The sequence below is a fragment of the Drosophila obscura genome, unplaced genomic scaffold (assembly GCF_018151105.1).
Source record: "Drosophila obscura isolate BZ-5 IFL unplaced genomic scaffold, ASM1815110v1 contig_17, whole genome shotgun sequence".
Taxonomy (NCBI): Eukaryota; Metazoa; Arthropoda; class Insecta; order Diptera; family Drosophilidae; genus Drosophila; species Drosophila obscura.
Genome location: NW_024542757.1, coordinates 2,374,916 through 2,401,900, shown reverse-complemented (window position 1 = coordinate 2,401,900; position 26,985 = coordinate 2,374,916). Strand labels below are relative to the sequence as shown.

Genomic DNA, 26,985 nt, shown 5'->3' with positions numbered 1-26,985 from the left:
AATCAGAGAGCAATCCAATCCAACTAACCCATTCAAAATCAAGGTTTTTTGTAGAGTTTTGTTATCTGTTTTGTTCACTGAAGAATGCAGCTTTATTTTGTATAATCTTTTAAGAATCTGTAGACCTTTAATTCCTCCTAAATATCTTTCATTGATAGCTTTAAGCTTCAACTTCCTCTTTGAATGCAACCGCCTGCTTCGGACAATCGTTTTACTTCCTAAATAATAAACGTGGTTTAATTGTCTCTGACATTAAGCATGGCTTTACCACCCATTAACGGGTTTTATTAGACAGCTTAAGCGTAAATTTTAGCGTACTCTGCGATTGGACGCACATAAGCAAGCAGAGCAGACCCCAAAACTCACCTTGAAAGCACTTACTCACACACACACACACACACACCACAACAACAGACAAGTATAGATACACTCAAAACAAAAGCGTCAGCAGCATCAGTCAGCCTCAAAAAAAAAAAAAAACAAAGCCAATTTTTCTTCATCTTCTTTCTTTTGTGTCACAGTTGCACTACAATTGTGACTTCCACCCACATCTCCTCCCGCTCCCCATTTCACCATCGCCAGCTATCGCTCACCTCTATTCTCTTTTTGTCTCCCTCCCCCCTCCTCCTGCCGACTGTGTCTGTGTCGCCTAATTACCTATCATTTGGCTGCGAAAGTAACCAACAGAAGCGATAGAAACAACAACAGAGCGAAACTCCAAAGCTGCTAATCCCATCCACATACTGGCAACAGCCACTGTAAATGTGCTGCTAAAATCGACACCATGTGCACCGCTCCCGCTGATGATGGGGCTGCAAAAGCTACTATTGATGCTGCTGGCCCCAGCCATGGCTCGACGGCCTTGAACTCCACCCAGGTAAATACCACTTACAAAAGATACACACACATACACATATCCATACTAGTATTTATTGTAGTTAAAATAGTGGTTAACATATTTTCGGTTTTCGCTTGATTTGTTATGTGATTCAGTTGGCTTGGGGCCGCCACCTTATCTGACGACAATAATACTCGCGTTGCCATTAAAGCTACTAAAATCAAAAACCAGCACGGTGGCCGAATTATTGGATACCCTTTCATAAATATGAGTATGAGTATCGTATATTAAACCAATTTCACATGAGTTTAAAATCGTTTTCATCGGAAAACTAAATATTACTCCCAGAAAAACTCTGCACACGACCTGTAAAGATAGTTCATCCATATCTGGCAGTATGGTCAAACATCTGATTAAAATGATAGTCCCCCAATTCAAAGAGTACAACAAGATCTCAAACTGAAACTCAAACCAGTTTATTGGTGGCTGCTGCTGGTCATAACCGGGACTAGGTCTGGGTCTTGTTTGGGGTCTTTTTTTATCAGGTTTAAGTGGAAATATTATTGCATCTTGACGAAGTCTTATTGGAGTGTACTTTTGGCGCGTAAACGAACTTGAAAGTCAAGATCACGGCAACTGAAAGTCGTAGTAAATGTAGAAAGGCTTAAAAAAATGGTACAACACGTTCAAAGAAGCTTTTCCCCAGTGACATCATTACCGTTGAACATGTCAGAACCAACCTGCCTTAACAAAAAATGTCAAAACCTTATCGATGCTGAACAAATCAAACGAACAATTCAAGCGTAAGAAGAGTCGAAAAAGTTTAGCAAAGATTTGCCTAAAATGATGACAGGCACCGACAGCGACCCCCTGGTGGAAGAGGGCGGTCTGGCCGCCGCTCAACAGCGCCTGACCATCTGGCACAAGGTAAGGGGAATTCCCTTATAAGCACACCCCCGCTATAAGACCCAATCTTAGATGCTATTCTTTATGCTGGGCCTGATCTCCGCTCTGACTATTTGCGTTTTGATACGGCTATCCAACAAATTGACTGCCGAGGCTGAGCACAAAGCTGTGATGCACTTCAGGGAGCTATCCTCGGGTCGTAATGGTCATAAAATCGGATACTAGTATCCACACATCATCATACTTACATACATACTCGCATAGTGTTTCTGTGTTTATAATTCATTTGTCTTGTTTTGCAAATTGCTTAAATAAAGTGCTAAATGATGGATGCGGACTACCTGTCCTATTGTGAAGTGCAAACAAAACAGCAACCAATTAGCAGAAGATCAGGAAAAGCTTTGAAGAAACTCCAGATGGGCGGAGCGGGGGGCCAGTGAAAGATTGAGTGGATCATTAGTTGGTGGCAGGAGATACTACGTTCAACGTATACGCGACGTATGAGTGATATATTAAGAGTCTTTCGTGTGCTGCTTTAGGTCTCCATAGCCATAGATCCCAATCAGGGTCCGGAGCAACAAAAGAAGTGCAACTGGCGATGCTGCCTTCAGTGGATAATGGTTCCCGTCCTGTCGGTAGGAACAGCGCTGCTCTGGTATTACCTAGGAGCTTGGTGGGGATTGGCGGCTCTCTATGGCAGCGTGATAGCAACACTCCTGGTGCGGCCTGGCTTTAGATGGTTCTACATAGCGGCGGTGACAGGTCCTCGCGACACTGTGTAAGCTCTTTGCGTTGCACATACCCCCGCACACGAATCTCAATCGAGACTATTTTCCTTTTAGCGCTGTCATTGCGTACATTCGAGTGCTGATGTTTGTGAAGCGACAGCAGCGCAAGAACCTCAACATTGGCGACATTTTCGAGGCAAGTGTGGCTCGGCACCCGGACAAGCTGGCAATCGTGAGCGAGTCCCAGCAGTGGACATTCCGACAGCTGAACGAGCACTCGAACCGTGTGGCCAACGTCTTCCACAGTCACGGCTACAAAAAGGGCGATGTGGTGGGCCTGCTGCTCGAGAATCGGGCCGAGTTTGTGGCCACCTGGCTGGGTCTCTCAAAGATAGGTGTTATTACTCCCCTCATTAACACGAATCTGCGCGGAGCCTCGCTCCAGCACAGCATCACTGTGGGCCAGTGCACGGCCTTGATTTACGGCGCTAGCTTCCGAGCGGCCGTGATGGACATTGCGAAGGACCTGCCCGCCCATGTCGGACTCTACCAGTTCAACGATGAGGGCAGCCAGGCCCATGCTACTGACGAGGGCTTGAGTCAGGGTCTGGCCCAGCAATTAAACGGACTGCTGGACACGGCCGCCAAAGATAAAGTGGCCGCAGGCGCCACTCGAGCGGATCACCACGACAAACTGGTCTACATCTACACCTCTGGCACCACGGGTCTACCCAAGGCAGCGGTAATCACACACTCGCGGTGCGTATTTCATTCTCCTGATCCTCCAAGGATGCTTAACATTTCCCGTTGATTCTTTTAATCGTTTTAGCTACTTCTTCATTGCCGCCGGCATCCACTATGCCCTAGGTTTTAGGGACCAGGATGTGTTCTATACACCCCTTCCTCTCTATCACACTGCTGGCGGAGTGATGAGCATGGGCCAGGCCCTGCTGTTTGGCTCGACGGTGGTCATACGCAAGAAATTCAGTGCCTCTGGCTACTTTGCCGACTGCGCACGCTTCCAGTGTACCGTAAGTGCAGTGATTTACATGATAGCCGCTTCGCTTCTCATCCATTCCATCTCCGACAGATTGGCCAGTACATTGGTGAGATGGCCCGCTATATATTGTCGACACCAGCGGCAGCACATGACCGAAAGCATCAGGTGCGCATGGTCTTTGGAAACGGCCTGCGTCCACAGATCTGGCCGCATTTCGTCGAGCGCTTTGGCATCCAGCGCGTCGGTGAGTTTTATGGAGCCACCGAGGGCAACGCCAACATTATGAACAACGACAGCACGGTCGGAGCCATCGGCTTCGTTTCACGCATTCTGCCGCAGGTCTATCCCATATCCATCATACGAGCCGATCCCCACACGGGCGAGCCGCTGCGAAACAAGAAGGGTCTCTGCGAGCGATGCGAGCCCAACGAGACGGGCGTCTTTATTGGGAAAATTGTGAAGGGCAATCCCTGCCGGGAGTTCCTCGGCTATGTGGACACGAAGGCCTCCTCCAAAAAGGTGGTGCACGATGTCTTTTCCAAGGGCGATATGGCCTTTATCTCTGGCGACCTGCTGGTGTCCGATGAGCGGGGCTATCTCTACTTTAAGGATCGCACCGGCGACACCTTCCGCTGGAAGGGCGAGAACGTCTCAACTAGCGAGGTGGAGGCACAGCTTAGTAACCTGACCGGCTACAAGGATGTCATCGTGTATGGGGTCAGTATACCAAATACCGAGGGCCGGGCCGGCATGGCCGCCATTTACGATCCCACGCGAGAGGTGAAGGTGGAGGTGCTCGGCCAGGAGCTCACCAAGGCTCTGCCCAGCTATGCACGCCCTCAGTTCCTGCGATTCCTCCGGAAGATCGATCTGACGGGCACGTTCAAGCTGCGAAAGGTGGAACTACAGCAGCAGGGCTTCGATCCGGCGGCCATCGAGGATGAGTTGTTCTATGCAGGATCCGATGGTGTCTACGCCCCGCTTACACAGTCCGTCTACGAGCGGATTCAGCGCAACGAGATGCGCTTCTAGGTACTGGAGCAGGTTAATTCTCCATGGTTGAGCTAAGACTGTGCCCACTCATAATCGAAGTTAGGGCCAATACCACCACTCTCGATGCGAAAGAGAAGGCATTACCCGAGTTATAATCTTTGTCTATCTGTTAGGTTTAATTTGGTAGAAGTGTTACTGTGTTTATTGTGCTAACATTAAATAATGATAAAAGGAAACTTACAATGGAAAGAGCATCTTGCAGCTACTCTCCCCCAGCAAATCCGAGCAGTTTAAATCGAGCGGATATGGGTATAGACGGAGAGTAGCTCGAAAATCTTATGTAAATACTTTCAGCAGTCTCGCATGGATGTGCTCAGTCATCAGTCCGTGGGCGGCACATCTTTGTTGAGATCACTCTTCTTCTTCTGCTCCAAACGCTGCTCCACCTGATCCAGACGCTCGCTCATGGCGTCCAGCGAGGTGAGCAGACCCTCCTGGATCTCCCCGTACCGCTTCATGGCCAATATGAGGCTCTCTTCAATCAATTCGCTCTGCTGTGCGTACTCCCCGTTGTTCTGAGTGACCTGCTTCAGCTGATCCAGACACTCGCTGGGTATGCTGCGGAAGTATTCAGCGCCCAGGGCTGGCTCCAGCTGCTTTATCCGCTCCAGCTGCTCGGCCTGGGTGTGCAGCTCGGGCGCTACCGCATTTAGGTAAACTTCTTTGGAGCGCACCTGCTGGTGCTCGTCCAGAAAGTTGGGGTCCAAATACTTCTCCAGCTCACCAGCCCGACCCACGCACTGCTGCAGCTGTGCGCGTCCTGTGGTCGCCTCACTGAGCAGTGCGTTGGCAGAACAAAGAGAGTCCACTATGCCCTCGTCGGTGTCCGCCTCCCGCACAGGTCCCAGGACTCGGGTCAGGGCATCGATGCGCTTCTCCAGTATGTCCAGTGCGTCCATTTTCAATGTTTTCTTTATTGTTTTCCCTTTGATATGATGTCACTTGTGCTAGAGATGTTTATATATTGATATATCAATATATCGATAGTAAGTATGTATTTATTTGTAAACCATCGCACATCGTGCACATACATATCGACATGTGTTTCTTGGCGATTTACTCCGCCACTTTTCATCTTAAATGCAACAAAATATCGATACTTTTGTGCGATAGGCGGAACTGTTTACTTTTTATTTTAAAAACAAAACAAAACTTTTGTAATTATAAAGATTAAGTCACGGATAACCATTGAAATGAAATGAAACTACTATTATTGTACAATTAAATTAAACATTCGGTTACAACTTGAAATTCTCTAAAGACAACGACTCCGCATCCTTGTTGATTTGCGCCAGACTGTCCTCGGATATGATGCGAACCACATCGGCATCGGGCTCATCTCCCGTTGAATCGTCCAGCACACACAACAGGCCATCGTTTTCCATGTACGGAAAGAAGAACTCTGGCTTGTCCCAGCTGGATCGCTCGCCGATGCCGCAATGCGACTCCTGAGCCATGTGTTCGGTTAGCAAGTCGAGCTCATCAAAATGGAGGTCACAGCTAATGCAGCGACGCATGCACAGCTGGCGGCGTACATAGTTGACCACCTTGACACGCTGATAGAAGTTCAGTGCACTGGTGGCAACATCGAAATCCAAGCTATGGGCATCGATCATGTGCTCTTTAAGGCCAGCAAAGTGTTCGCCGAGGTGCGGACAGTAGAGACACTTGAGTGAATGTGGCTCGCCATCACCGGCCCAGTCCGACCAGTCTGAATCATGCTCCCCCTCCGAGTCTGGACGAGCAAAGTGCTTATCAAAATCCACGCTGATATTTTCCACGTCTGCGGGTACGGATCCGGAGGTCTGTCGTCGTTTCCGGTGCTGCTGCTTTCGAGGTGTGGGCACCGGCGCGCGATTGTAATTGATTAGGAAGTACTTGTCGTACTCCTGGCGATTGGGATTGATGCGCTTGTGTCCCTTCTTGCGCATATGCTCCTTCAGCGTGGTTCGATCCTTAAAGATCTTCTCGCAGTACAGGCAAACCAATTGGTTCAAGTTGGCTTCCAGCTGGTCTAGCAGCTCATCGACGTAGACCAACTTCTCGGGCTTGCCCACCAGCAGAAAGTGCTTGTCAAACAAATGATCCAAATAGTCGGCCCTGAGGCCCTTGATCACGGTTCTGCAGAAAAGACACTCCTTCGAAAAGTTGCGGTCCGTCAGCTCAAAATGGTGGCGCTCTAGGGCGGTTTTCAGTCGTTGTTCCCGCAGTCGCTTGCGCAGCTCGTAGTCTTGCGGCAGTATATCACAGAGCAAATAGTATTTCTCATTTCTTGCATATGTTCCATCGGGCAGCTGATCCAGAAACATTGTCGTGCAGTATTGCTCGAATTCATGGCCTGAAAAAAACCGAATTGCATAAGGGGATCACTGAAACGCCATTATAGGCGCTCACCATGAAACTCCTTTTCCCAGTATTGCAAGTAATCCTCCAGTAGAGCGATGTCCTCCACATCAGCGATCACCAGGCGATGCTCAAGATACAGATGCGCCAGGCAGTCGTCTTTGTCGGCGGGAAAAATGTACACCTTGTCGCATTTCAGGCACTTTATAGCCGTGTTTGCCGACGGTTTCAGCGCAACGCTGCATTTGATTTCCACTTGGGGTGCAACGTCTTCCGAATCGGTATCCACCGCGTGCTCCATTTTTTAATTACAAAAACAAAACAATAACATAAACATTATATTTCAATATATCGATATATCGACTGGCGAAAATATTTTTTAGTGGGTACTTATCGGTACTTTTGTGCGATAAGTGGAAATAATTTTTCGTATTTTTTTTTTTAAGTTTTCTTCAGTGAAAAGTCTATGATATGGCTACCGTTATAATTCGATTTCAACCGTTTCGACAAGATTTGACTGCGTTTCTATTTCTTTTTCTAGGCCAAAATTTCGGTAACTATAATGTTTGATACAATACTACATACAAAATTATAAAATTTAAAACAAAAAATGTCGTTTCTATTATTTTTCAATGACTGCAGTATTTTCATGTTTATATTAGTATTAATATTTCTATAGATATTCATTTTATACGAGTACAAGTACGAGTACTCATTATTTTATTCCTCTACATCAACCAGTTGTTCTTTATCAAGTTCCCTATTGTATTCCGAAAGGTAAATATGACGCTAATCTCGCAATTGAGAAACGTATCAAGATCGGTGGATAAAAACAAGTCTCTGTGGCACCTATTCCGGAACTTATTTTTCCAAGCCCAAACGTCAACCACTCTGTATTTGCGGGCCTTCATATAGATCTTACGTGGCATAAATATAAGCCTAGCGTAAAGAGGTTGCCAGGCAATATAAAAAGGAGATTCTCGTCTGCACACTGTCCCTATTTTGGCATCGTCCGGATAGTAATTAACGATTGGATTCGACGCCATTCGAATACGGGGAATCCTACTGTGCTGTAGAACCGCCAGTCGCGTGTCCATCCATATGTCGTAATCCATTTGCTTAAGCGTGTTTTTAATCGCTCTCCACGGATTGTTTCCGCGTCCATAAGTCCGCGCAAGGGGTATCGTCAGCTCTTTCTGATACATACTGTTTTTATTGGTGGCCATGCGAGGGTTCACCATCCTCGATGCTTTGTGCTTTTTGTTTCTTTTGAAAAAATCGGACACTGTCAACCCGAGCAGACGCATTCCCATCGCAGGAGGGTGCCCCTGCCCCACCCCAATGATGTTGCCGCCAGTGGAGCTGCTCATCTTCTCCATCTTTTCATGTGAATTGTTGGTTTGGGCTCGAGTTTGAGGTTCGGTTTCTGTGGTTGTTGTGCTGACGCTGATGGTTGCTTCTTTACTTTTGGTCTCTGGTGTCCCTCTCTGGGTTTCTTCTAGTCTCCTCTGGTGTTCCACTGTGCTCGTGCTTTGAGGTTTCTCTGGGCCACTTCTTTGGTGTTCCTCTGGGTTACTTATCTGGGGTTCTGCTGGGCGAACCAGCAGCGGTTCCGCTGGGATACTTTTCTGGAACTCTTCTGGGATACTTCTCTGGAAAAGCTCTGGTATCCTTTGCGTTGCCTCTGGAATCCCTCTTTGGGGTCCTTCTGGTCTCCTTTGGGTTTCCTCTGGACTAATTCTTTGGAGTTCCACAGGGCTACTTCTCTGGGATTCATCTGGTCCCATTTGGGGTAACTCTGGTCTGCTCGGGGGTCTATCTGGCATCGCAGGGTACGTGATCATAACAGCATATTCGATTATGTCCGAAGATACCTCTAAAGGACTGGTTCGAATGTCGGTCCATTCAGATTTAGAAGGCTCTACCTCTATAGACTGAGAAATTGGCGCCGCTTTGAGGACTTGGAAATGGATCATCAGCTGCGTTTGTGGATACGGGTTCGGCATTACATTTAATGGCTCAGAAAGTAACACACAAAGAAACCCGAAAAACTTACTCTAATCAGAAAACCCATCCATAAAATGGAGGACACACGTATCGGATACATTTTCACTTGGAATTTCATTACTGAGGGTATTACAATGCAAGAAAAACCACAACGAAACGAAATAAACAAAAATAAATGTTTCACAAATAATTTGCACGAATAAAACGGGGTAAATATTTTACTGACTTCCCTTTAGATTTTAAATTAGAAATTAAATTAGATTTTGAAGAAATGGAAGAGCATACTATGTCGGATTTCTTCTTTTTTAATTTCTAAAATAATATTGACTCGATTAAAAAATTGCTTAGGACATGTCCTCTCGTCTTCGCCATTTCGTTTCATATTTTCATGCAAAATGACGATAATAGAGAGTTTTCTTTATATTATTGTTGTTGTTTAGCCTGCCCACCGCTGGTTTCAACCACAAAAATTCCATTCGAATCCATTCATTCAATCCAATCTTCCACTAGGTAGCAGATTTTTGGCGGCATATAATGAGTAAAATGAGTATCCACTGCTTCCTAAGCTTCTACAGCCCATTTATGCGAAAACAAGAAGACGCCTGAGGACGACCAGTGAAGAGGTCAGAGCAGCCTTATCAACGATTACTCCAGATTTCGACAGACTGTGCTCTTTTCATGTTAGCTATACTGATTTCTTTAGTAATACAAAAAATAAATAAATTTCTTGATTTTATAGTTTGCGGAACACGTTCGTAGAGAATGACCATATCTAACAGAAGATTGCCGAATCTAGTTCAGATCGGATCATTATTAAGCCAAAATGAAGTAATTCATTTTCAGTCGTTAGACTTTCAGCGATGCAGCGCTACTCATTCACTCTCTCTCTCTGCATTGCCTCGTGCTTGCTGTCCAACCTGCTATCCTGAGAAATGAAAGCGGATACCGTTCTTAATGCAGTAATACTAAGTAAGTACATTGGAAACGCAGGTGTGTGCTCACCCAGCTGCAGAAATTTACTTCATTATTGACTATAAAAGGCACTCCCAACTCCAGGCCTCATCCATTGTTCATTATTCACCCTTCAAAGTGAGAGTCCAATACAGTCATGTCTGTGCTTATGGCTTTTATCAGTAACATCCCTCTCCTGATCGTTCTCGCGACCTCCGCGAACTTGATGACTGTTCATCGACGTCCGTGGCCACCTATTGAGCGAAATAGGTGTCTAGTTGACAAAGGACAAATGATGTGGAAGGACGTTAACACAATGTGGCAAGCAGACACCTTATGTGGTATCTGGTCATGCGATGATACGTGGGACTCTTATGGCGCTAATTCTGTAATTTTAAATTTGTAATTATCCACAATGAACCTACAGAATTTGTTCTGCTTATCTTCGAAATATCAAATCCATTTTATGATTTAGCTGCCAAATTCCTGCTACGTTCCAGGAATGCGAGGATACTGTTGTAGACACGACAATTGATTTTCCACAGTGCTGTTGGACATGTGTCACTTTTAACGAAAAATGCGCCAGCGACGAATAGAATTATCCAGGTGTCGTAGGAGGAGAAAAATCTATTTATAAGTGCACGTAAAAATCTCCTATAATTATTTTATTTCACCGCGCAAACAAACAAACTTTATTTTCAATATAGTGTCAAATATTAATTTGATTTTAATCAACAACAAAATGTCCACATACCACACCAGAATGGAGTCTTCACCACCCAACTGCTAGAGCAACTGGGTTAGGCGGCAAGCTACGGAAAACTCATGCAACATGGAGACGGTCACTGGAAGGCCATAAGTACCATGAAATTATGTACGAGTAAAATCAAATAAATAAAAAATAAAAAATAAATATGCATGAACCGCGAATTGAGAGTAGTTTTGAAGTAGAGTAGTAAAGGGGAAACCTTTTGCTATGTGGCCTCTACATTGGGCTTGGCAGGAGCATCGTTCCAGGGCTGTACTTCGGCCTTGCCAAAAATCACAAACAGCCCATTGCCCACCAGATAGAAGCCGGCGGCAATAAAGAAGACGATGCGCCACTGGTCTGGATCTTTCTGTGAGACAAAACGATTAAGTCAAAATATTAATTGGACGTCGATTGGCGGTTGTATAACCGTTTGACTCACCTCATTTGTGACAATAAAACCAACCACCAGCGGTGCGATTATGCTCATTATATTGGCCACGCAGTTGGTGATGCCCATCAGGATGCCGGCAAAGTTCGGCGACAGATCCAGGTGGTTCATGTTGAAGCCCAGGTAAGTGGCGCCGCTCATTCCGACGGTGAAGCAGAGCAGGACCACGGCAAGGGTGGACTGGTTGGGCCGCACATAGCCCAGACCGACGATTGTGATCATGGGGATCCAGAGGCCTATCGTGTTGAACAGCTTGCGACTGTTCCCGTGGAGACGCAGTTGCGGTTGTTCAACTGCGCGGATATGGCTGAGAAGACGAAGGACATGAAGAACATGCACACGTAGGGAAGGGACGAGAGCAGGGCATTCGACTTGATGTCCTTGCCCAGGACGCTCTTCATGTAGCTGGGAATCTGTGTCAGGAGTGTCCAGAAGCCCCAGTTGAAGACGCTGTGCGAAACAATTAGTACCAGAAACGGTGCCGAGGTGAAGAACCTGAGCCAAGGGGTCCGAAGCTGCGTACTGCTCACTTGGCCAGCCTGCGCCACTTCAATCAACCATCCCTCCTCCAGCGTAATTCTTTTGTACTGCGACGGAGAGCTGGCGCCACAAATGAAATACACGATCGCCCATAGTATACCGAAAGCACCCGAGACGTAGAAGATACTTGGCCACCCACCCGACGAGGCGGCCAGCAGTCCACTGGAGGCCAGCATGATGATCGTGCCAAATGCATTGCCTGCATAGGCGCACGTGCCGAGTGTGGCCCGCTCCTTGGGCAGCATCCACTTGGACAGGATGGTGTGCACAGAGGGGAAGACCACGCCCTGGCATAGACCACACGCCACACGCAGGGCGCACACCAATTGCCAGCCACCCAGCTGGGCGCAAAGGGGCGTGAGGATGGTAAGCACCGAGCAGATGGTGATGCCGGACAGGAACATCACTTTGCCACCAAATTTCTTGGCCAGCTCTCCCGCCGGCACCTGGGTGACCACATAGCCCCAGAAGAAACTGCTCAGCAGCAGGGCTTTTATCTTCTCCGACCAGTCATATTCCTATTAAGCAGATGGTCATGGGCATGGGCATGGGCTCGCACGAAGTGAGGGCTTACTTACTGGAAAGTCCGGATGCACGGATGCCGAATCTGTCATGGCCACCACTGCCACGGATAGGTTGACGCGGAGGGCGTAGGTGGCCGACAGGCCCCAAAAGATCAGAACCACCTGCCAATGACGCACTCCTAGTCCTGCAAAACCAAAGGATTCAACACATACGCCAAGAAAGTGTTAGGAGCCGTATTTTCACCTGTCATATTTAAAACTTTTGCCGATAAACTACGAGCAGGGTCTGACACGTAGATGTCAAGGCCCACTGGTCGGGTCGGTTGGGAATTAAACACTCTTGTGGTTTTCTTTTCACATGCTGTAGCTGTCGCTGTAGCTCTATACAGATGCAGCACACATACACTATTATTATTATTATTATTATTTTCGCTTCACACTGTGAGTGGCCTTACATAATTAGTCGCTACAACTAAACCTAAGACGAGGGTAACATAACACGAATACAGAGTACAGAGTACGGAGTACAGCAAATAATAGTCTACAAATATATAGTACAAATATATACAATGCACACGGAGCGCGAATTAGTTTGGACAATGCGAAAATGCATTGTATGGCGCTCCGCTTCATTACAGTTAGGATTGACAGTTGGCCGACCATCGGATCGGATCATTTTTTGGTGGAAAACAGAACTAGATGACTAGCGGTTTCTCTTCACATTTCACTAAATTCGTCAGAGTTAGTGCTGCGACTCCACCTGAGCCGTGGAATTGCGCCTGGGCTTCGCTGGGGGATCGTTCCAGGGCTGCACCTCGGCCTTGCCGAAGATCACGAACAGCCCATTGCCCACCAGATAGAAGCCGGCGGCAATAAAGAATACGATACGCCACAGATCGGGATCTTTCTGTAAAGCACAAAGTAAAATCCGAATCAGTAAGTGGAGCTAACAGATGTAACCGATTAACTCACCTCATCGGTGACAATGACACCAACGAGCAGCGGGGCGATTATGCTCATTATATTGGCCACGCAGTTGGTGATGCCCATCAGGATGCCGGCAAAGTTCGGCGACAGATCGATGTGGTTCATGTTGAAGCCCAGGTAAGTGGCGCCGTTGGTGCCCACGGTGAAGCAGAGCAGCACCACGGCCAAGGAGGCCTGGTCCGCGCGCGTATAGCCCAGACCGATGAGCGTGAGCATGGGGATCCAGGTGCCAATCGTGTTGAACAGCTTGCGGCTGGCTCCCGTGGAGACGCAGTTGCGGTTGTTTAACTGCGCGGATATGGCTGAGAAGACGAAGGACATGCCGAACATGCAGACGTAGGGAAGCGCCGAGAGCAGGGCGTTCGACTTGATGTCCTTGCCCAGGATGTTCTTCATGTAGCTGGGGATCTCGGTGAGCAGGGTCCAGAAGCCCCAATTGTGAGTGGAGTGTGCCACGATCAGGACCAGGAATGCGGGCGATGTGAACATGCTCAGCCACGGTGTAGGGGGCTGCACCTTGGGCTGATCCTCTCCGGCGCTCACTTCGCCGGCCTGTGCCATTTCGATCAGTTTCCGCTCCTCTGACGAGACGCTCTTGCACTCCGACGGCGAGCTGGCGCCCCAAAGGAAGTACGTGATCGCCCAAACACATCCGACTCCGCCGGAGATGTAGAAGATGCTGGGCCACCCAGCCGATGAGGCGGCCAGCAGTCCACTGGTGGCCAGCATGATGATCGTGCCAAACTGATTTCCCGCATAGGCGCACGTGCCGAGCGTGGCGCGCTCCTTGGGCAGCATCCACTTGGACAGGATGGTGTGCACGGATGGGAAGACCACGCCCTGGCACAGACCCTCGACCACACGCAGGGCGCACACCAACTGCCAGCCACCCAGCTTGGCGCAGAGCGGCGTAAGGATGTTCAGCACCGAGCAGATGGTCAGTCCTGAAAGGATCATCACTTTGCCACCGAATTTCTTGGCCAGCTGTCCGGCCGGCACCTGGGTGACCACATAGCCCCAGAAGAAGCTGCTCAGCAGCAGGGATTTTATCTTATCCGACCAGTTGTACTCCTAGAAGGCAAAGACGTTAGATTGGGGCTCGAATTTAGAGTTTGCAGTGAGATTTACTTACGGGAAAATCTGGATTCGCGGAGGCGGAATCGAGCATGGCCACCACGGCCACGGATAGGTTGACGCGCTGGGCATAGGCCACGGTCAGGGCGCAGAAGAGCAGAAAGACCTGGAAGTGTCGTACCCCCAGACCGGAATCTGCAATCAAACGTAATCGGTTAGGCGGTACGGCTAGGTGGGGTTGGGTAATCTGAAACCAAATCGAGTGAGCACTCCACTCAGTTCAATCAATCGATTGGCTATCAGCTATTGACCGCGCTATCTGTGGAGTGGCTCCGGATGGGTTTTCATATTTCTGTAGAAGGCTGTAGGTCGCCTGTAGGTCGCTTGCATGCTGAAGTCTGTCCAAGATTTGGAATCGCTTTTGCGTTTCCGACCCACCCAAACTGGCTACAGCTGGAAATTGATTTACGGCGGACACTGTGCAAGCTCTACTGTGCACCCCCTCCCCTTTTTTCGGGTTTATTTCTTTCTCCTGTGATTGCCGTAATTTAACTCAAATTTACCATTCCTTATCTAGCAGACAACTGTGGAGATATACAATACATAAGTCCATTTGGCTATTTGCCTTTCTATTTGCGGTTTTGGGGTGCTTCTGGTTTCGGGTTCGTGTACGGATTACGCGCGCGGATTCTTGCGGGAAAAATTCCATTCATGGGAATGGCGCCGAATCGGCGACGGCTGGGACCCCCATCTCCTTATGTACACTCTGCCAACAGTTGAATTTATCCGGCCACCATCTGCCTTCATGTATGTCTAACTATTACTTTGTTGGCTTAATCTCAAGTGCGTTTGGCTATGATTATTGTGGCTATCAGTGGGCCGTAGAGCCGCAATTACAAATGCTTTTGTGTACGGATTTTAGGTGTAAGCACCAGGATTTTCCAGCAATAAAACACACCCACTTTTCGTTCTTTCGATTGGATCGCGGGGGCTCGTCTTCTGTGGATATTCTTATCGTTGTTGATAACACCCATCATGGGGCTGCATCTAACGAGCTAAGACATGCAAAATGCTGAAAATGTTCCACTGAGAGCGTCTTGCGGTTGCACTGAGAGCAAGTGTGAAGCGATTTGTGAATCAATCAAAACTAATCTTGGCAAATGAGATTTTAATGCGGCTCTACTTGAATTTTGTTTGATTTAAAAATTAAAATTCTATTCCAGTAATTAATTAATTATATTAATGAAAAAAGTTAAATATCACGGACTTTAAGAAACCCTTTGAGCATTGAAAGGACATTGAAGGACAAGACCCACCTTCATCCTCAAAACGACGATTCTTCACGGTGATAACCATAATGGGATTCGCGTTAACTCTGAACTCAAAATATCAATGGGTGGCTCTGTATGGCTCTGGCTCTGGCACTACTGTTCACCGCGAAGTCTGTTCACTAACTAACTGATGGATACTTGATAGAGCATCTGCCAGTACTATACGCAAATAGTCAGATCATCTAACCAGCATCTAGGCATCTCTGTATCTGTTGCTGTATCTGTATCTGTGGCTGTATCTGTGGCTGTGTCTATCTGTATATTTTGTTAGTTGTTATAAAAAGCGCGTGGCAGCGTGCCACACATACCCACAGAACCCCCAGAACCACCCCCTACGTACGCCACGGGCTACTGTGTAACGCTTCCAATTTTCCTTATATTCTGTATGTCAGCCACTGCACTTAAGGGGCCCCAAGTGCTGTAACCTGTCTGTAATTCTGCTTATCTGGTATTCTGGCATTACGTATGCATATCGCTGATAACGGCTGGTGGGGAGGGGGCTATCACTTGGTCGAGGCATGGCCAAGGGGGATCTACTTTGAGCTTCTGTCAGCTTTCAATCACCGATCAAACTGAGTTCGATTTATAGTCAGACGATTTCGAATCACTGTTGCCGTTAGCTTTGAACTTGAAAAGTGTTTCTGTGTGGGAAGCTTTTTGTTGACACGCAAAAAGCCCGCTGAAAGCTTCATTTGTTTTGGTTTACTACGATGCGCACCCGCTAATGGCGAAAGTGGAAAGTGCAACCGCAAGTCACGCAATTACAGATGCAATTATAACTCAACTAATTCTGAATTGAAATTCAAATTGTTCAGTGCTCTGACTGCTTCACATTCCCATCGATGAACGGATGGCACGGACGAATGATGGACGAGGTGTCGAAGCTGGACGTATATATTGACACGCCTATGGCATAAATTCATCAGAGCTTAGCCGACTTATCATTTAACACCGCTGACTGATAACGATATTGGGCTTTGGACCAGGGGAGAGACCGAGTTTCCCCAAACGACTTTCAAATGTTCAGCCAGCAGATAACGCACTCCAGGCCACTCCAACTGTCAGGGGATGCGGCGCCGGGGAACAGGGCCAACTTTCAAGTGGGTGTAGCAGTCAAAAATCGATGTCACAATAACCTTAGACAAGAGTCAATCACTTTGACGCCTTGTGCGTGGTAGTGCTTATCAGGTGAATTCTTTGGCCGAGTTTTTGATCGAATCAGCGCAATAACAAAAACAAGCAACAGACGGAGCAGGTTCGGTTGGAGTTAGATCCTCCTCCCCTTATATGGGGTTAGCGGGGTGAGGATAACCTTACCTTCTAGCTGATTTGTGGCCCGACTTGCGGTGCTGCCTGGAGCCGACCACCCCGGGTGTCAGCCTCGTCTCGTATCGGCTAGGCGCCTACCATGGCGCCTGCCCACCTTGCCAATTTGAATATTTAGTGAAAATTATTTAAATACTGTATACATATCCAGAGTTAGTTGTTTATTTTGAGCGCACTCGATTAATTTATGCTCTGACGGAAGATTTCCCCTGTTTTGTCAAGTGTTAATGAATTTGAATGCAAACACACACATTTGGCGCCCGATAATTACACACAGGGGGCAGGTAGCTCTAAATAAAGATTTTTGCGAGTCATCAGCTATAAGGATATCCGCTATATATGGGTATATGTATGAATATTTAATTAGTATTGCGTTTGTCCCTTTCGATTGGGAAAAGGTTTCATTCAGCTTTGGCTTATGTTGCTTCAATTTGAACAACAACTCAATTCAGCCGCCTCCCTACTGCAGTGGGGAAAGTGGAAAGTGGTTTAGTCAAAGCAGGAACATAATAGGAAATATGTATGTGAGATTTATGTTTTCGCCTTATACGACGCAGCCTGATATCGAGCTATCGAACGTATCTCCTATCTAAATCTCTAGCCGATTTTGCCGTTGTTTTAGTCGCTGACGCTGCTCATTAGCCGACGCCGCCGCCGCCGCCGGTACTCGTACTAAACTGGATTCACGTTAGACTGTCTGTCTGTCGCGTATTGGAGCATTCTTTGTGTGTTTGCTGCTCTGTTATACACAAACTCATTGACTGACTGACTGTCTTATATATGTATGTGCGTAGACACCCAAACAAACTCTGAATAACTCAGAGAGAGAGAGAGAGAGGGAGAGTGATTGCCGCTGCTTGGGTATCTGTGTGTGCTGACATTTGTCGGCTTTGCACTGGACTCAAATTTGCATACGAACTTTGATGATTTATATTTATGGGCTGTACGAACGCAAACAAAATGTTTGCTTCCTGTCTGAGGCGCCACTGCAGCTCCAGCTATTGATATCTTATCCACATCCAAGTCACCTTTAATTAGCACACTTCGTCTTAGGGGCTACCATTTTCAGATACATATAGTGTGCACCTTAAAGCAGATGCACATTTCACTTCTTAATTGTGTGTGTGCCAGGAACCAGCTGGCACCGGCAGGTGTTTCAGATTTAATCATTATTTTTACCACTTAACAATCAATTTTGTTAAATGTACTCGAAAAGCACTTAAAGTCTAATAAAACTTTATACTTATTAGAATTTAGATTCCCTTGAATCAACTCTAATCGTGCAGAAAGTCAAAAATATTTTCTTTGCTGAAAATCCCATTTTAAAATCGAAACTAATTTTTTTCTAATCTATTTTAAATAGTAATTTGTTACGGGATCATTAAAGATGCATTTCAAATTGATTTGGGCGGTTACCAAAGCTTTATCTAATGCCATTTCCTGCTGTTATCGACTTACTTTTGCCCTCGGCCTCATCCTCCTTCTTGGGGTCCTTCAGGTCCTGGGAGTCATTGCTCCCACCACAGCACATCAGCTTCATGGTTAATGTATTATTTAATTTAACTAGATCCTACTATTGGAGTTAAATGTTGTTCTCTGGTGCGTGGAGCACGTTGAGGGCTGGACTGTTGGGTTGGAGGCTGTGGGTGTTATTTTAGCACTTTTATGGTACGTTTTTCTTAATGTAGCGTGGCAATTCAGATTCAGCCTCTCCGCCCGCTCACTGCTGGCCAGCAATTCGAAATGATTCGATCTCGATCGAGGAAAATGTGAGCATATTAACTACTGTGGCAGGTTCCAGGTTCCAGGTGCCACAACAAAGCACAAAAAATTGTTACTGTTTTTTTTCTGTTTCAGTTCGATTTCGGTTGCGATTCTCTAGCGCTCGTCGGATGCTACCGTTTATTACCGCACTCTCGCCACATTTACAATTTCAGACCGACTGAACGCTGAGTCGCTGCTGGTACTCCATTTATACGGTGGGGCAGCGTCGGCGCCGGCGCGAGCCCCGAGCCGCTGACTGGCCAGCGATCGAGGCACTTAAACACGCTTCGCTCCGTGTGTCGGACATTTGGCGACGTCACTGAAGCAGAGCTCTCGACTCTGCCGAGAAATACCCAGGCCACTAACGCGCCCCGTGGACAGCCCGTGAGGTGGCTAGCTGGATAGGAGTACATACATTTTCGTACATATATCCGACTCAAATCGAATCGAATCTTATCAGAATCATCTATAGATTACACGTAGCACAAGAGACATGCCCAGGGCCTGCCCACGAGCTTGTCAGGGCCAGAAGAGATATATATGTAAGACCCGTTCAAGTGCTGGAGCCTCGTACCCAACCAAAGGCGTCTCATTGGGATGCTCTTGACACAGTCATATATTTGTCCGTAAGAGCCCAGAATTGATATGAAAGACACCCAAAGTCACATACATAAATGGGCCAATGGAAAATTTACGGCTACGGGGTTTTCGATTTTGATTTTTGAATGAATGAAACTTTTTGGTAAACAAATTGAATTATTGCTTGCGCGAGAGTTGCGCTCAGAGGGAATCCCGAAAATAAAAAACAAACAGAGAGAGGCTGAAAGCAGAAAAAAAACTGGTTAAACGATCAGCTGCCCTACTCGTGGGTGCCTGCCACCGAGTTCCGATAGAGCTATGCTATGCTGGTCGAATAATAGATGGCATTCCGAGAAGGAGTGAGTTGAGTGAGTGGAGCGCACTTGACATTACCCTGGCAGGGCAGAGTAAGAGTCGATCACTTTCACTTTCACCTTGGCAACATTAATGGGAATAGTTCTGAACACCACTCTCGCCCCAAGGCCAACACACACCCCTTCCCCCTACCCCACCTACCACTGGGGTGGTTAACTAGTAACTATGTGTTATTTAAAAATTCTTAGCTATGCATAGTTCATGCCTGGGTGATCCAATGGAATTCGTTTTGGTTCCGTTTCCCTCGCTCTCTGTCTCTCTTACTGTTTGTGTTTTGTGACTATTGGCAACCTTTTTTATATTGTTGCTACCAGCGTGTACTTTTGTTTAGAGAATAACTGGAATTCTTGCAATTACCAATGGATATACCACGTATGTATGTACGTGGCGAATCCAGCTTCTAATCTTTGCTTTAATCCTAATATTTACTCACTCTCGAGTCTCGACTCTCACCTCTCACTTTAGTACCATTTAGTGCCCCAAATGAAAGTTCGATCTGATCTGATATGAGGTGCAAACGAAGCATATAACTGCGTTAGATAGCCCCTTCCCAAGAGGTGACGCACTTTCAGACACCCATCAGCCACACGCTCGTCTCATGTCGCGCCACCAAGAAAACAAGTGATAATCTCGGGTCGACTCTAAAGATGCTAAACAATGGGACACTAAAATCAAACATTGTGCTAAACGATCTTAAATCCTCCCTATTTGATGGCCGGTCCGGACCGGACCCGCCACCGAGGGGTAGGAGGTAGTTTCTAATCCAATTGTCATGATGATGATGGCGTGCGGTCTTATCAAATGTTTTAAATTTAAAGCTCATTGGGGCACAAATCTCTGAGGATTTTATTGATGGACTTGTCACGAAAACAAACTTGTCTCAACAGTCAGTGTCGATTATATTTGATGTGCAGGTTTTACTCAATGCCAAGTGGATGTAAGGGAAGTGCAATACCCTTCTTATAGCGCGTATTTTATTTTGCAGCATACTTCTGGGCCTCCTATACACAAAAAGGATTAAGAATCAGCGGATTAAAATTAGATTAAATGTAATTGAAATGCTCTAAATATCACGATATAGCAATTCCATTCCATGCTGAGCTCTCCCTTAGAGTATTGATGCTGTCCCACTGGCCGAATGTTGTTTCTGATTTACAGATTTCGTACTTGGCACAACAAAGTTCCAGCAGACAGGCCAGGCCGCAAACGAAGTTTATTTGTGGATCAATTAATGTGTTTGAATCAGCTAAGTATAGTCTCAAATCGATTGTAGATTTATGGAAATGGAAAAGTTCCCCGATTTTGCGATTCTTCCGCTGCGAAATGATGCAGCAGTTTTTATTTAACATTCTCCATTCCACCCTCTACAACACGTACATATACATATATCGAAATTCCACCACCAGAGCCAGAACCAACACGCTATGCTATGCTGGTAATAGAATTGTATATCTAACACAGATTGTTGATGCTAGTGTTTTAGTTTTTGTCATGTGTCATGGTGGGCTGGCAGCGGGTGACGGGCGTTGAATTGGGGCACAAAATAATTGCCAGTCAATGCAATTACACATCCTCCAGTAGATATTACTGGGAGCAGCTGTTTGGCGGACTAACAATTACAGTCTGGACATTTTTTTTACAGCACAGCCACAACGGAATAAACAGTTGTTAATGCAATTCTGATTTATTTGTTTCTTACTCCCTCTCCTCTCACTAGAACTGTCTCACTCTCACTTGCATTCCTTTTGTATCTGTTTTGGCTTCCAATCGATTGCATAAGCTCCCCAACATTCGATCAATGATCAAGAGCTTAGTTCTAACATGCAAAACGTGCCGTTTCAGCTTGAACTTGACCATAGACAAGTTAGTCTCGACTTGAGTTCCTCAATTCCTAAGTACTCGCCCACCTCCGCCCGCCGGCTCTCTTCCACCTCCCTACCACCGCCCCACGCACCACTTGGTCACATGTAAATTCAAGTTCAAGTGACTGTCCCGGTAAATTGGCAAGCTTTGTTAGGCCATGCCGAAAACCTAGCCAAGTGCGATGAGTAGTCGATGTTATGGTACCCGGCCATATGTGATCAGTTCGAGCAGCGGGTCGTTGCGCATGCTAATTGCCGTCGGATAGCCGATATTGTCTGGCGATTAACGCGCAAAGCGTTCAACCAGCAAGATGACATTGATTGGGCCACAGTCACAACCATCAACTTCCTCCTGTCGAACCGCCCCTCCAGGCCCCTTAGAACTTAACTATTCTACTCTTGATTTTTGCGGTCTCTCAACCAAACTCATTATAAGTTTCCAACATTTGTGGGGGGATTCTCGCTGGGATTTCTCCGAATGCAAAATTTATTGCCAATGAAATTTATTTATATTTTCATACAGAATTCGGAGCTGCTTTCTGGCTACGTTGACATTAGTCCATCGGCACCTTGTCGACGTCAGAGGGATTTTTTATCGCATCGATTTTATCAGCACTTGCTAAACAGATACACTAATTCAAGGAATTTTCCGCACCCCCTGAGATTTGTATAACCCAACGGAAGACCTCTTTATTTGTGGCAATAATAAAGCCTTAACAACGTGCTAAAATTAATAGCCATAATCTAATCGTGGACGACAATACAATATTAATTACAAATCCATCAGTGAGCAATTTAGGGCTAACGTCATAAACCCCATCGAACGTTTATCTGTCACTTTCGTATCAGGGCTAAGCAATAAATACGTAAACAACGAGAAAATCCTCAAATCGCAGCCGAAACAAGCACGTCTTAGGACTGTCGTGATAAGTTGGAATGGCAACAAGGCGTAAAAACCTCCATAAATTCATGGGAGTCTTTACTGGAACTAAGTGCGTTTCCGCTGAAGCAAACCTGAAATATTAGATTAAGTATACATTGAGAAAACCCAAAGAGAAGTTAAATTATGCAGTTTGTTTAGCTTATTTTTACCACAGCTTAGCTCAAGAACTTTGAGCCTTTTTCACCCTATCTAGGTCACACACATTGCCACTTTGGCTGTATTAATATTTATTTTCATAAATTATATTATTATTTTTTAAACTAAACGCCGATAAGTTCAGTCTATCGCACATAAATATCAATATTGTTGTGTTCGTCCACTAACCATACAGTATATAGATGTACCAGTTCATACAACGACAGTGCCGCAGCTGAGTTTTCAGTGTACGTTCCCAGGTCTTCGGTCCTGGGGCCGATCGCGTTCGGTTTTGGGATTGACCCCGTTCGGCTCATGACGTCACACGAGCCGACTGGCAGCAAGCAATTATGTGTGTACGTGTAACACTCCAAAATATATGATTGTATGCATGGAATAATTTTTAGCTGCCGAAACCGTTACTGTCTTGAGATTTCAGGTTACGTAAATGTTAGTGTGCCATGTATTCTCAAATGCTGTGCTTGTGTGGGTTCCACAATTTTTGGCCGCTTGAACCGAAATTGGTTTTTATTCCCGTACTCAAAAAGAGTTAAGGGGTATATTGTATTTTTGGTAAAAGTGGAGGTGTGTAACGCAGATAAGGAAACGTTTCCGACCCCATAAAGTATATATATTCATGATCAGTAGAGTAGAGTGGCGTCCCCAGAAGCGACTCACACGTTCCTTCTCGTTTCGATCTAATTTCTCTCATTTTCTGCCTCCACTTTCCACCGCGCAAATGGCAGAAAACCGTAAAATTAAAATCTGAGATACCAGGCGCACAGAAATCAGAGGAAGGTCGCTGCTTTTTTTAAATTCTCGTTTTTTTCTTATTTCTCTTTGTATTTCGTTGCTCTCTCTTTTCGCTCTAATTTTTCTCGTTTTCTGCCTCCACTTTCCACCGCTCAAATGACAGAAAACCGTTAAATTCAAATCTGAAATACCAGGCGCACAGAAATCAGCAGAAGGTCGCTGCTTTTTTAATTTCTCTTTTTTTCTTGTTTCTCTTTGTATTTCTTTGCTCTCTCTTTTCGCTCTAATTTTTCTCACTTTCTGCCTCCACTTTCCACCGCTCAAATGGCAGAAAACCGTTAAATTCAAATCTGAAATACCAGGCGCACAGAAATCAGCAGAAGGTCGCTGCTTTTTTAATTTCTCTTTTTTTCTTGTTTCTCTTTGTATTTCTTTGCTCTCTCTTTTTCGCTCTAATTTTTCTCACTTTCTGCCTCCACTTTCCACCGCTCAATTGGCAGAAAACCGTTAAATTCAAATCTGAAATACCAGGCGCACAGAAATCAGCAGAAGGTCGCTGCTTTTTTAATTTCTCTTTTTTTCTTGTTTCTCTTTGTATTTCTTTGCTCTCTCTTTTCGCTCTAATTTTTCTCATTTTCTGCCTCCACTTTCCACCGCTCAAATGACAGAAAATCGTTAAATTCAAAGCTGAAATACCAGGCGCACAGAAATCAGCAGAAGGTCGCTGCTTTTTTAATTTCTCTTTTTTTCTTGTTTCTCTTTGTATTTCTTTGCTCTCTCTTTTCGCTCTAATTTTTCTCACTTTCTGCCTCCACTTTCCACCGCTCAAATGGCAGAAAACCGTTAAATTCAAATCTGAGATACCAGGCGCACAGAAATCAGCAGAAGGTCGCTGCTTTTTTAATTTCTCTTTTTTTCTTGTTTCTCTTTGTATTTCTTTGCTCTCTCTTTTCGCTCTAATTTCTCTCACTTTCTGCCTCCACTTTCCACCGCTCAAATGGCAGAAAACCGTTAAATTCAAATCTGAAATACCAGGCGCACAGAAATCAGCAGAAGGTCGCTGCTTTTTTAATTTCTCTTTTTTTCTTGTTTCTCTTTGTATTTCTTTGCTCTCTCTTTTCGCTCTAATTTTTCTCATTTTCTGCCTCCACTTTCCACCGCTCAAATGGCAGAAAACCGTTAAATTCAAATCTGAAATACCAGGCGCACAGAAATCAGCAGAAGGTCGCTGCTTTTTTAATTTCTCTTTTTTTTCTTGTTTCTCTTTGTATTTCGTTGCTCTCTCGTTTCGCTCTAATTTTTCTCATATTCTGCCTCCACTTTCCACCGCTCAAATGACAGAAAACCGTTAAATTCAAATCTGAGATACCAGGCGCACAGAAATCAGCAGAAGGTCGCTGCTTTTTTAATTCTCTCTTTTTTCTCTTGTTTCTCTTTGTATTTCGTTGCTCTCTCGTTTCGCTCTAATTTTTCTCATATTCTGCCTCCACTTTCCACCGCTCAAATGACAGAAAACCGTTAAATTCAAATCTGAGATACCAGGCGCACAGAAATCAGCAGAAGGTCGCTGCTTTTTTAATTTCTCTTTTTTTCTTGTTTCTCTTTGTATTTCGTTGCTCTCTCTTTTCGCTCTAATTTTTCTAATTTTCTGCCTCCACATTCCACCGCTGAAATGGCAGAAAACCGTTTAATTCAAATCTGAGATACCAGGCGCACAGAAATCAGCAGAAGGTCGCTGGTTTTTTTAAATTCTCGGTTTTTTTTGTTTCTCTTTGCATTTCGTTGCTCTCTCTTTTCGCTCTAATTTTTCTCATTTTTTGCCACCACTTTGCACCGCTCAAATGGCGGAAAACCGTTCAATTCAAATCTGAGATACCAGGCGCACAGAAATCATCAGAAGGTCGCTGTTTTGTTTAATTGCTCAGTTTTTCTTGTTTCTCTCTGTATTTCGTTGCTCTCTCTTTTCGCTCTAATTTCTCTCATTTTCTGCCTCCACTTTCCACCGCTCAAATGACAGAAAACCGTTAAATTCAAATCTCAGGTACCAGGCGCACAGAAATCAGCAGAAGGTCGCTGGTTTTTTTTAATTCTCTTTTTTTCTTGTTTCTCTTTGTATTTCGTTGCTCTCTCTTTTCGCTCTTATTTCTCTCATATTCTGCCTCCACTTTCCACCGCTCAAATGACAGAAAACCGTTAAATTCAAATCTGAGATACCAGGCGCACAGAAATCATCAGAAGGTCGCTGTTTTGTTTAATTGCTCAGTTTTTCTTGTTTCTCTCTGTATTTCGTTGCTCTCTCTTTTCGCTCTAATTTTTCTCATATTCTGCCTCCACTTTCCACCGCTCAAATGACAGAAAACCGTTAAATTCAAATCTGAGATACCAGGCGCACAGAAATCAGCAGAAGGTCGCTGCTTTTTTAATTTCTCTTTTTTTCTTGTTTCTCTTTGTATTTCGTTGCTCTCTCTTTTCGCTCTAATTTTTCTCATTTTCTGCCTCCACTTTCCACCGCTCAAATGACAGAAAACCGTTAAATTCAAATCTGAAATACCAGGCGCACAGAAATCAGCAGAAGGTCGCTGCTTTTTTAATTTCTTTTTTTTTCTTGTTTCTCTTTGTATTTCTTTGCTCTCTCTTTTCGCTCTAATTTTTCTCGTTTTCGTCCTCCACTTTCCACCGCTCAAATGACAGAAAACCGTTAATATCAAATCTGAGATACCAGGCGCACAGAAATCAGCAGAAGGTCGCTGCCTTTTTTAATTTCTCTTTTTTTCTTGTTTCTCTTTGTATTTCGTTGCTCTCTCTTTTCGCTCTAATTTTTCTCATTTTCTGCCTCCAATTTCCACCGCTCAAATGACAGAAAACCGTCAAATTCAAATCTGAAATACCAGGCGCACAGAAATCAGCAGAAGGTCGCTGCTTTTTTAATTTCTCTTTTTTTCTTGTTTCTCTTTGTATTTCGTTGCTCTCTCTTTTCGCTCTAATTTTTCTCATTTTCTGCCTCCACTTTCCACCGCTCAAATGACAGAAAACCGTTAAATTCAAATCTGAAATACCAGGCGCACAGAAATCAGCAGAAGGTCGCTGCTTTTTTTATTTCTCTTTTTTCCTTGTTTCTCTTTGTATTTCGTTGCTCTCTCTTTTCGCTCTAATTTTTCTCATTTTCTGCCTCCACTTTCCACCGCTCAAATGACAGAAAACCGTTAAATTCAAATCTGAAATACCAGGCGCACAGAAATCAGCAGAAGGTCGCTGCTTTTTTAATTTCTCTTTTTTTCTTGTTTCTCTTTGTATTTCGTTGCTCTCTCTTTTCGCTCTAATTTTTCTCATTTTCTGCCTCCACTTTCCACCGCTCAAATGACAGAAAACCGTTAAATTCAAATCTGATATACCAGGCGCACAGAAATCAGCAGAAGGTCGCTGCTTTTTTTAAATTCTCGGTTTTTTTTGTTTCTCTTTGTATTTCGTTGCTCTCTCTTTTCGCTCTAACTTTTTCTCATTTTCTGCCTCCACTTTCCACCGCTCAAATGACAGAAAACCGTTAAATTCAAATCTGAAATACCAGGCGCACAGAAATCAGCAGAAGGTCGCTGCTTTTTTAATTTCTCTTTTTTTCTTGTTTCTCTTTGTATTTCGTTGCTCTCTCTTTTCGCTCTAATTTTTCTCATTTTCTGCCTCCACTTTCCACCGCTCAAATGACAGAAAACCGTTAAATTCAAATCTGAAATACCAGGCGCACAGAAATCAGCAGAAGGTCGCTGCTTTTT

General features: G+C 45.2%; 5 protein-coding genes and 1 long non-coding RNA gene across 9 annotated transcripts; 2 read left to right on the top strand and 4 right to left on the bottom strand.

The window, feature by feature from the left end:
- Nucleotides 1-635: 635 nt before the first annotated feature.
- LOC111076561 (long-chain fatty acid transport protein 1) lies at nucleotides 636-4,701 on the top strand. Of its 3 annotated transcripts, none has more exons than XM_041592118.1 (5): nucleotides 636-877; nucleotides 2,284-2,522; nucleotides 2,587-3,231; nucleotides 3,302-3,503; nucleotides 3,563-4,701. In XM_041592118.1, the coding sequence occupies exons 1-5, from the start codon at nucleotides 785-787 to the stop codon at nucleotides 4,502-4,504; spliced, it is 2,121 nt and encodes a 706-aa protein (XP_041448052.1). In that variant the 5' UTR covers nucleotides 636-784; the 3' UTR covers nucleotides 4,505-4,701. The 3 variants fall into 3 exon arrangements, with proteins under 3 accessions (XP_041448052.1, XP_022226087.2, XP_022226086.1); XM_022370395.2 differs by lacking the exon at nucleotides 636-877 and adding an exon at nucleotides 1,535-1,765; XM_022370394.2 differs by lacking the exons at nucleotides 636-877; nucleotides 2,284-2,522; nucleotides 2,587-3,231; nucleotides 3,302-3,503; nucleotides 3,563-4,701 and adding exons at nucleotides 1,574-1,765; nucleotides 1,817-2,086.
- Nucleotides 4,625-5,492, bottom strand: LOC111076562. The gene has a single exon (XM_022370396.2). The coding sequence runs from the start codon at nucleotides 5,422-5,424 to the stop codon at nucleotides 4,846-4,848; it is 579 nt and encodes a 192-aa protein (XP_022226088.2). The 5' UTR covers nucleotides 5,425-5,492; the 3' UTR covers nucleotides 4,625-4,845.
- Nucleotides 5,493-5,719: 227 nt separating this feature from the next.
- LOC111076565 (zinc finger protein 277) lies at nucleotides 5,720-7,199 on the bottom strand. Its single transcript, XM_022370398.2, has 2 exons — nucleotides 6,920-7,199; nucleotides 5,720-6,863 (listed from the first exon to the last, which is right to left on the bottom strand). The coding sequence occupies exons 1-2, from the start codon at nucleotides 7,167-7,169 to the stop codon at nucleotides 5,764-5,766; spliced, it is 1,350 nt and encodes a 449-aa protein (XP_022226090.2). The 5' UTR covers nucleotides 7,170-7,199; the 3' UTR covers nucleotides 5,720-5,763.
- Nucleotides 7,200-9,935: 2,736 nt separating this feature from the next.
- On the top strand, nucleotides 9,936-10,751 carry LOC111076571. The gene is made up of 3 exons (XR_002608055.2): nucleotides 9,936-10,228; nucleotides 10,302-10,469; nucleotides 10,534-10,751. It is a non-coding gene; the product is annotated as an uncharacterized LOC111076571 (long non-coding RNA).
- Nucleotides 10,507-12,411, bottom strand: LOC111076570 (putative inorganic phosphate cotransporter). Its single transcript, XM_022370405.2, is given in 5 exon segments — nucleotides 10,507-10,944; nucleotides 11,017-11,294; nucleotides 11,297-12,083; nucleotides 12,144-12,274; nucleotides 12,334-12,411. Coding segments are annotated over 5 exon segments (1,347 nt in total). The 5' UTR covers nucleotides 12,341-12,411; the 3' UTR covers nucleotides 10,507-10,800.
- A 24-nt stretch (nucleotides 12,412-12,435) lies between these two features.
- LOC111076574 (putative inorganic phosphate cotransporter) lies at nucleotides 12,436-18,755 on the bottom strand. 2 transcript variants are annotated; one of them, XM_022370407.2, is made up of 4 exons: nucleotides 18,266-18,755; nucleotides 14,209-14,345; nucleotides 13,062-14,147; nucleotides 12,436-12,996 (listed from the first exon to the last, which is right to left on the bottom strand). In XM_022370407.2, exons 1-4 carry the CDS (start codon nucleotides 18,345-18,347, stop codon nucleotides 12,832-12,834), a joined length of 1,470 nt encoding a protein of 489 aa, XP_022226099.2. In that variant the 5' UTR covers nucleotides 18,348-18,755; the 3' UTR covers nucleotides 12,436-12,831. The 2 variants fall into 2 exon arrangements, with proteins under 2 accessions (XP_022226099.2, XP_022226100.2); XM_022370408.2 differs by lacking the exon at nucleotides 18,266-18,755 and adding an exon at nucleotides 15,467-15,617.
- Between the last annotated feature and the right edge of the window lie 8,230 nt (nucleotides 18,756-26,985).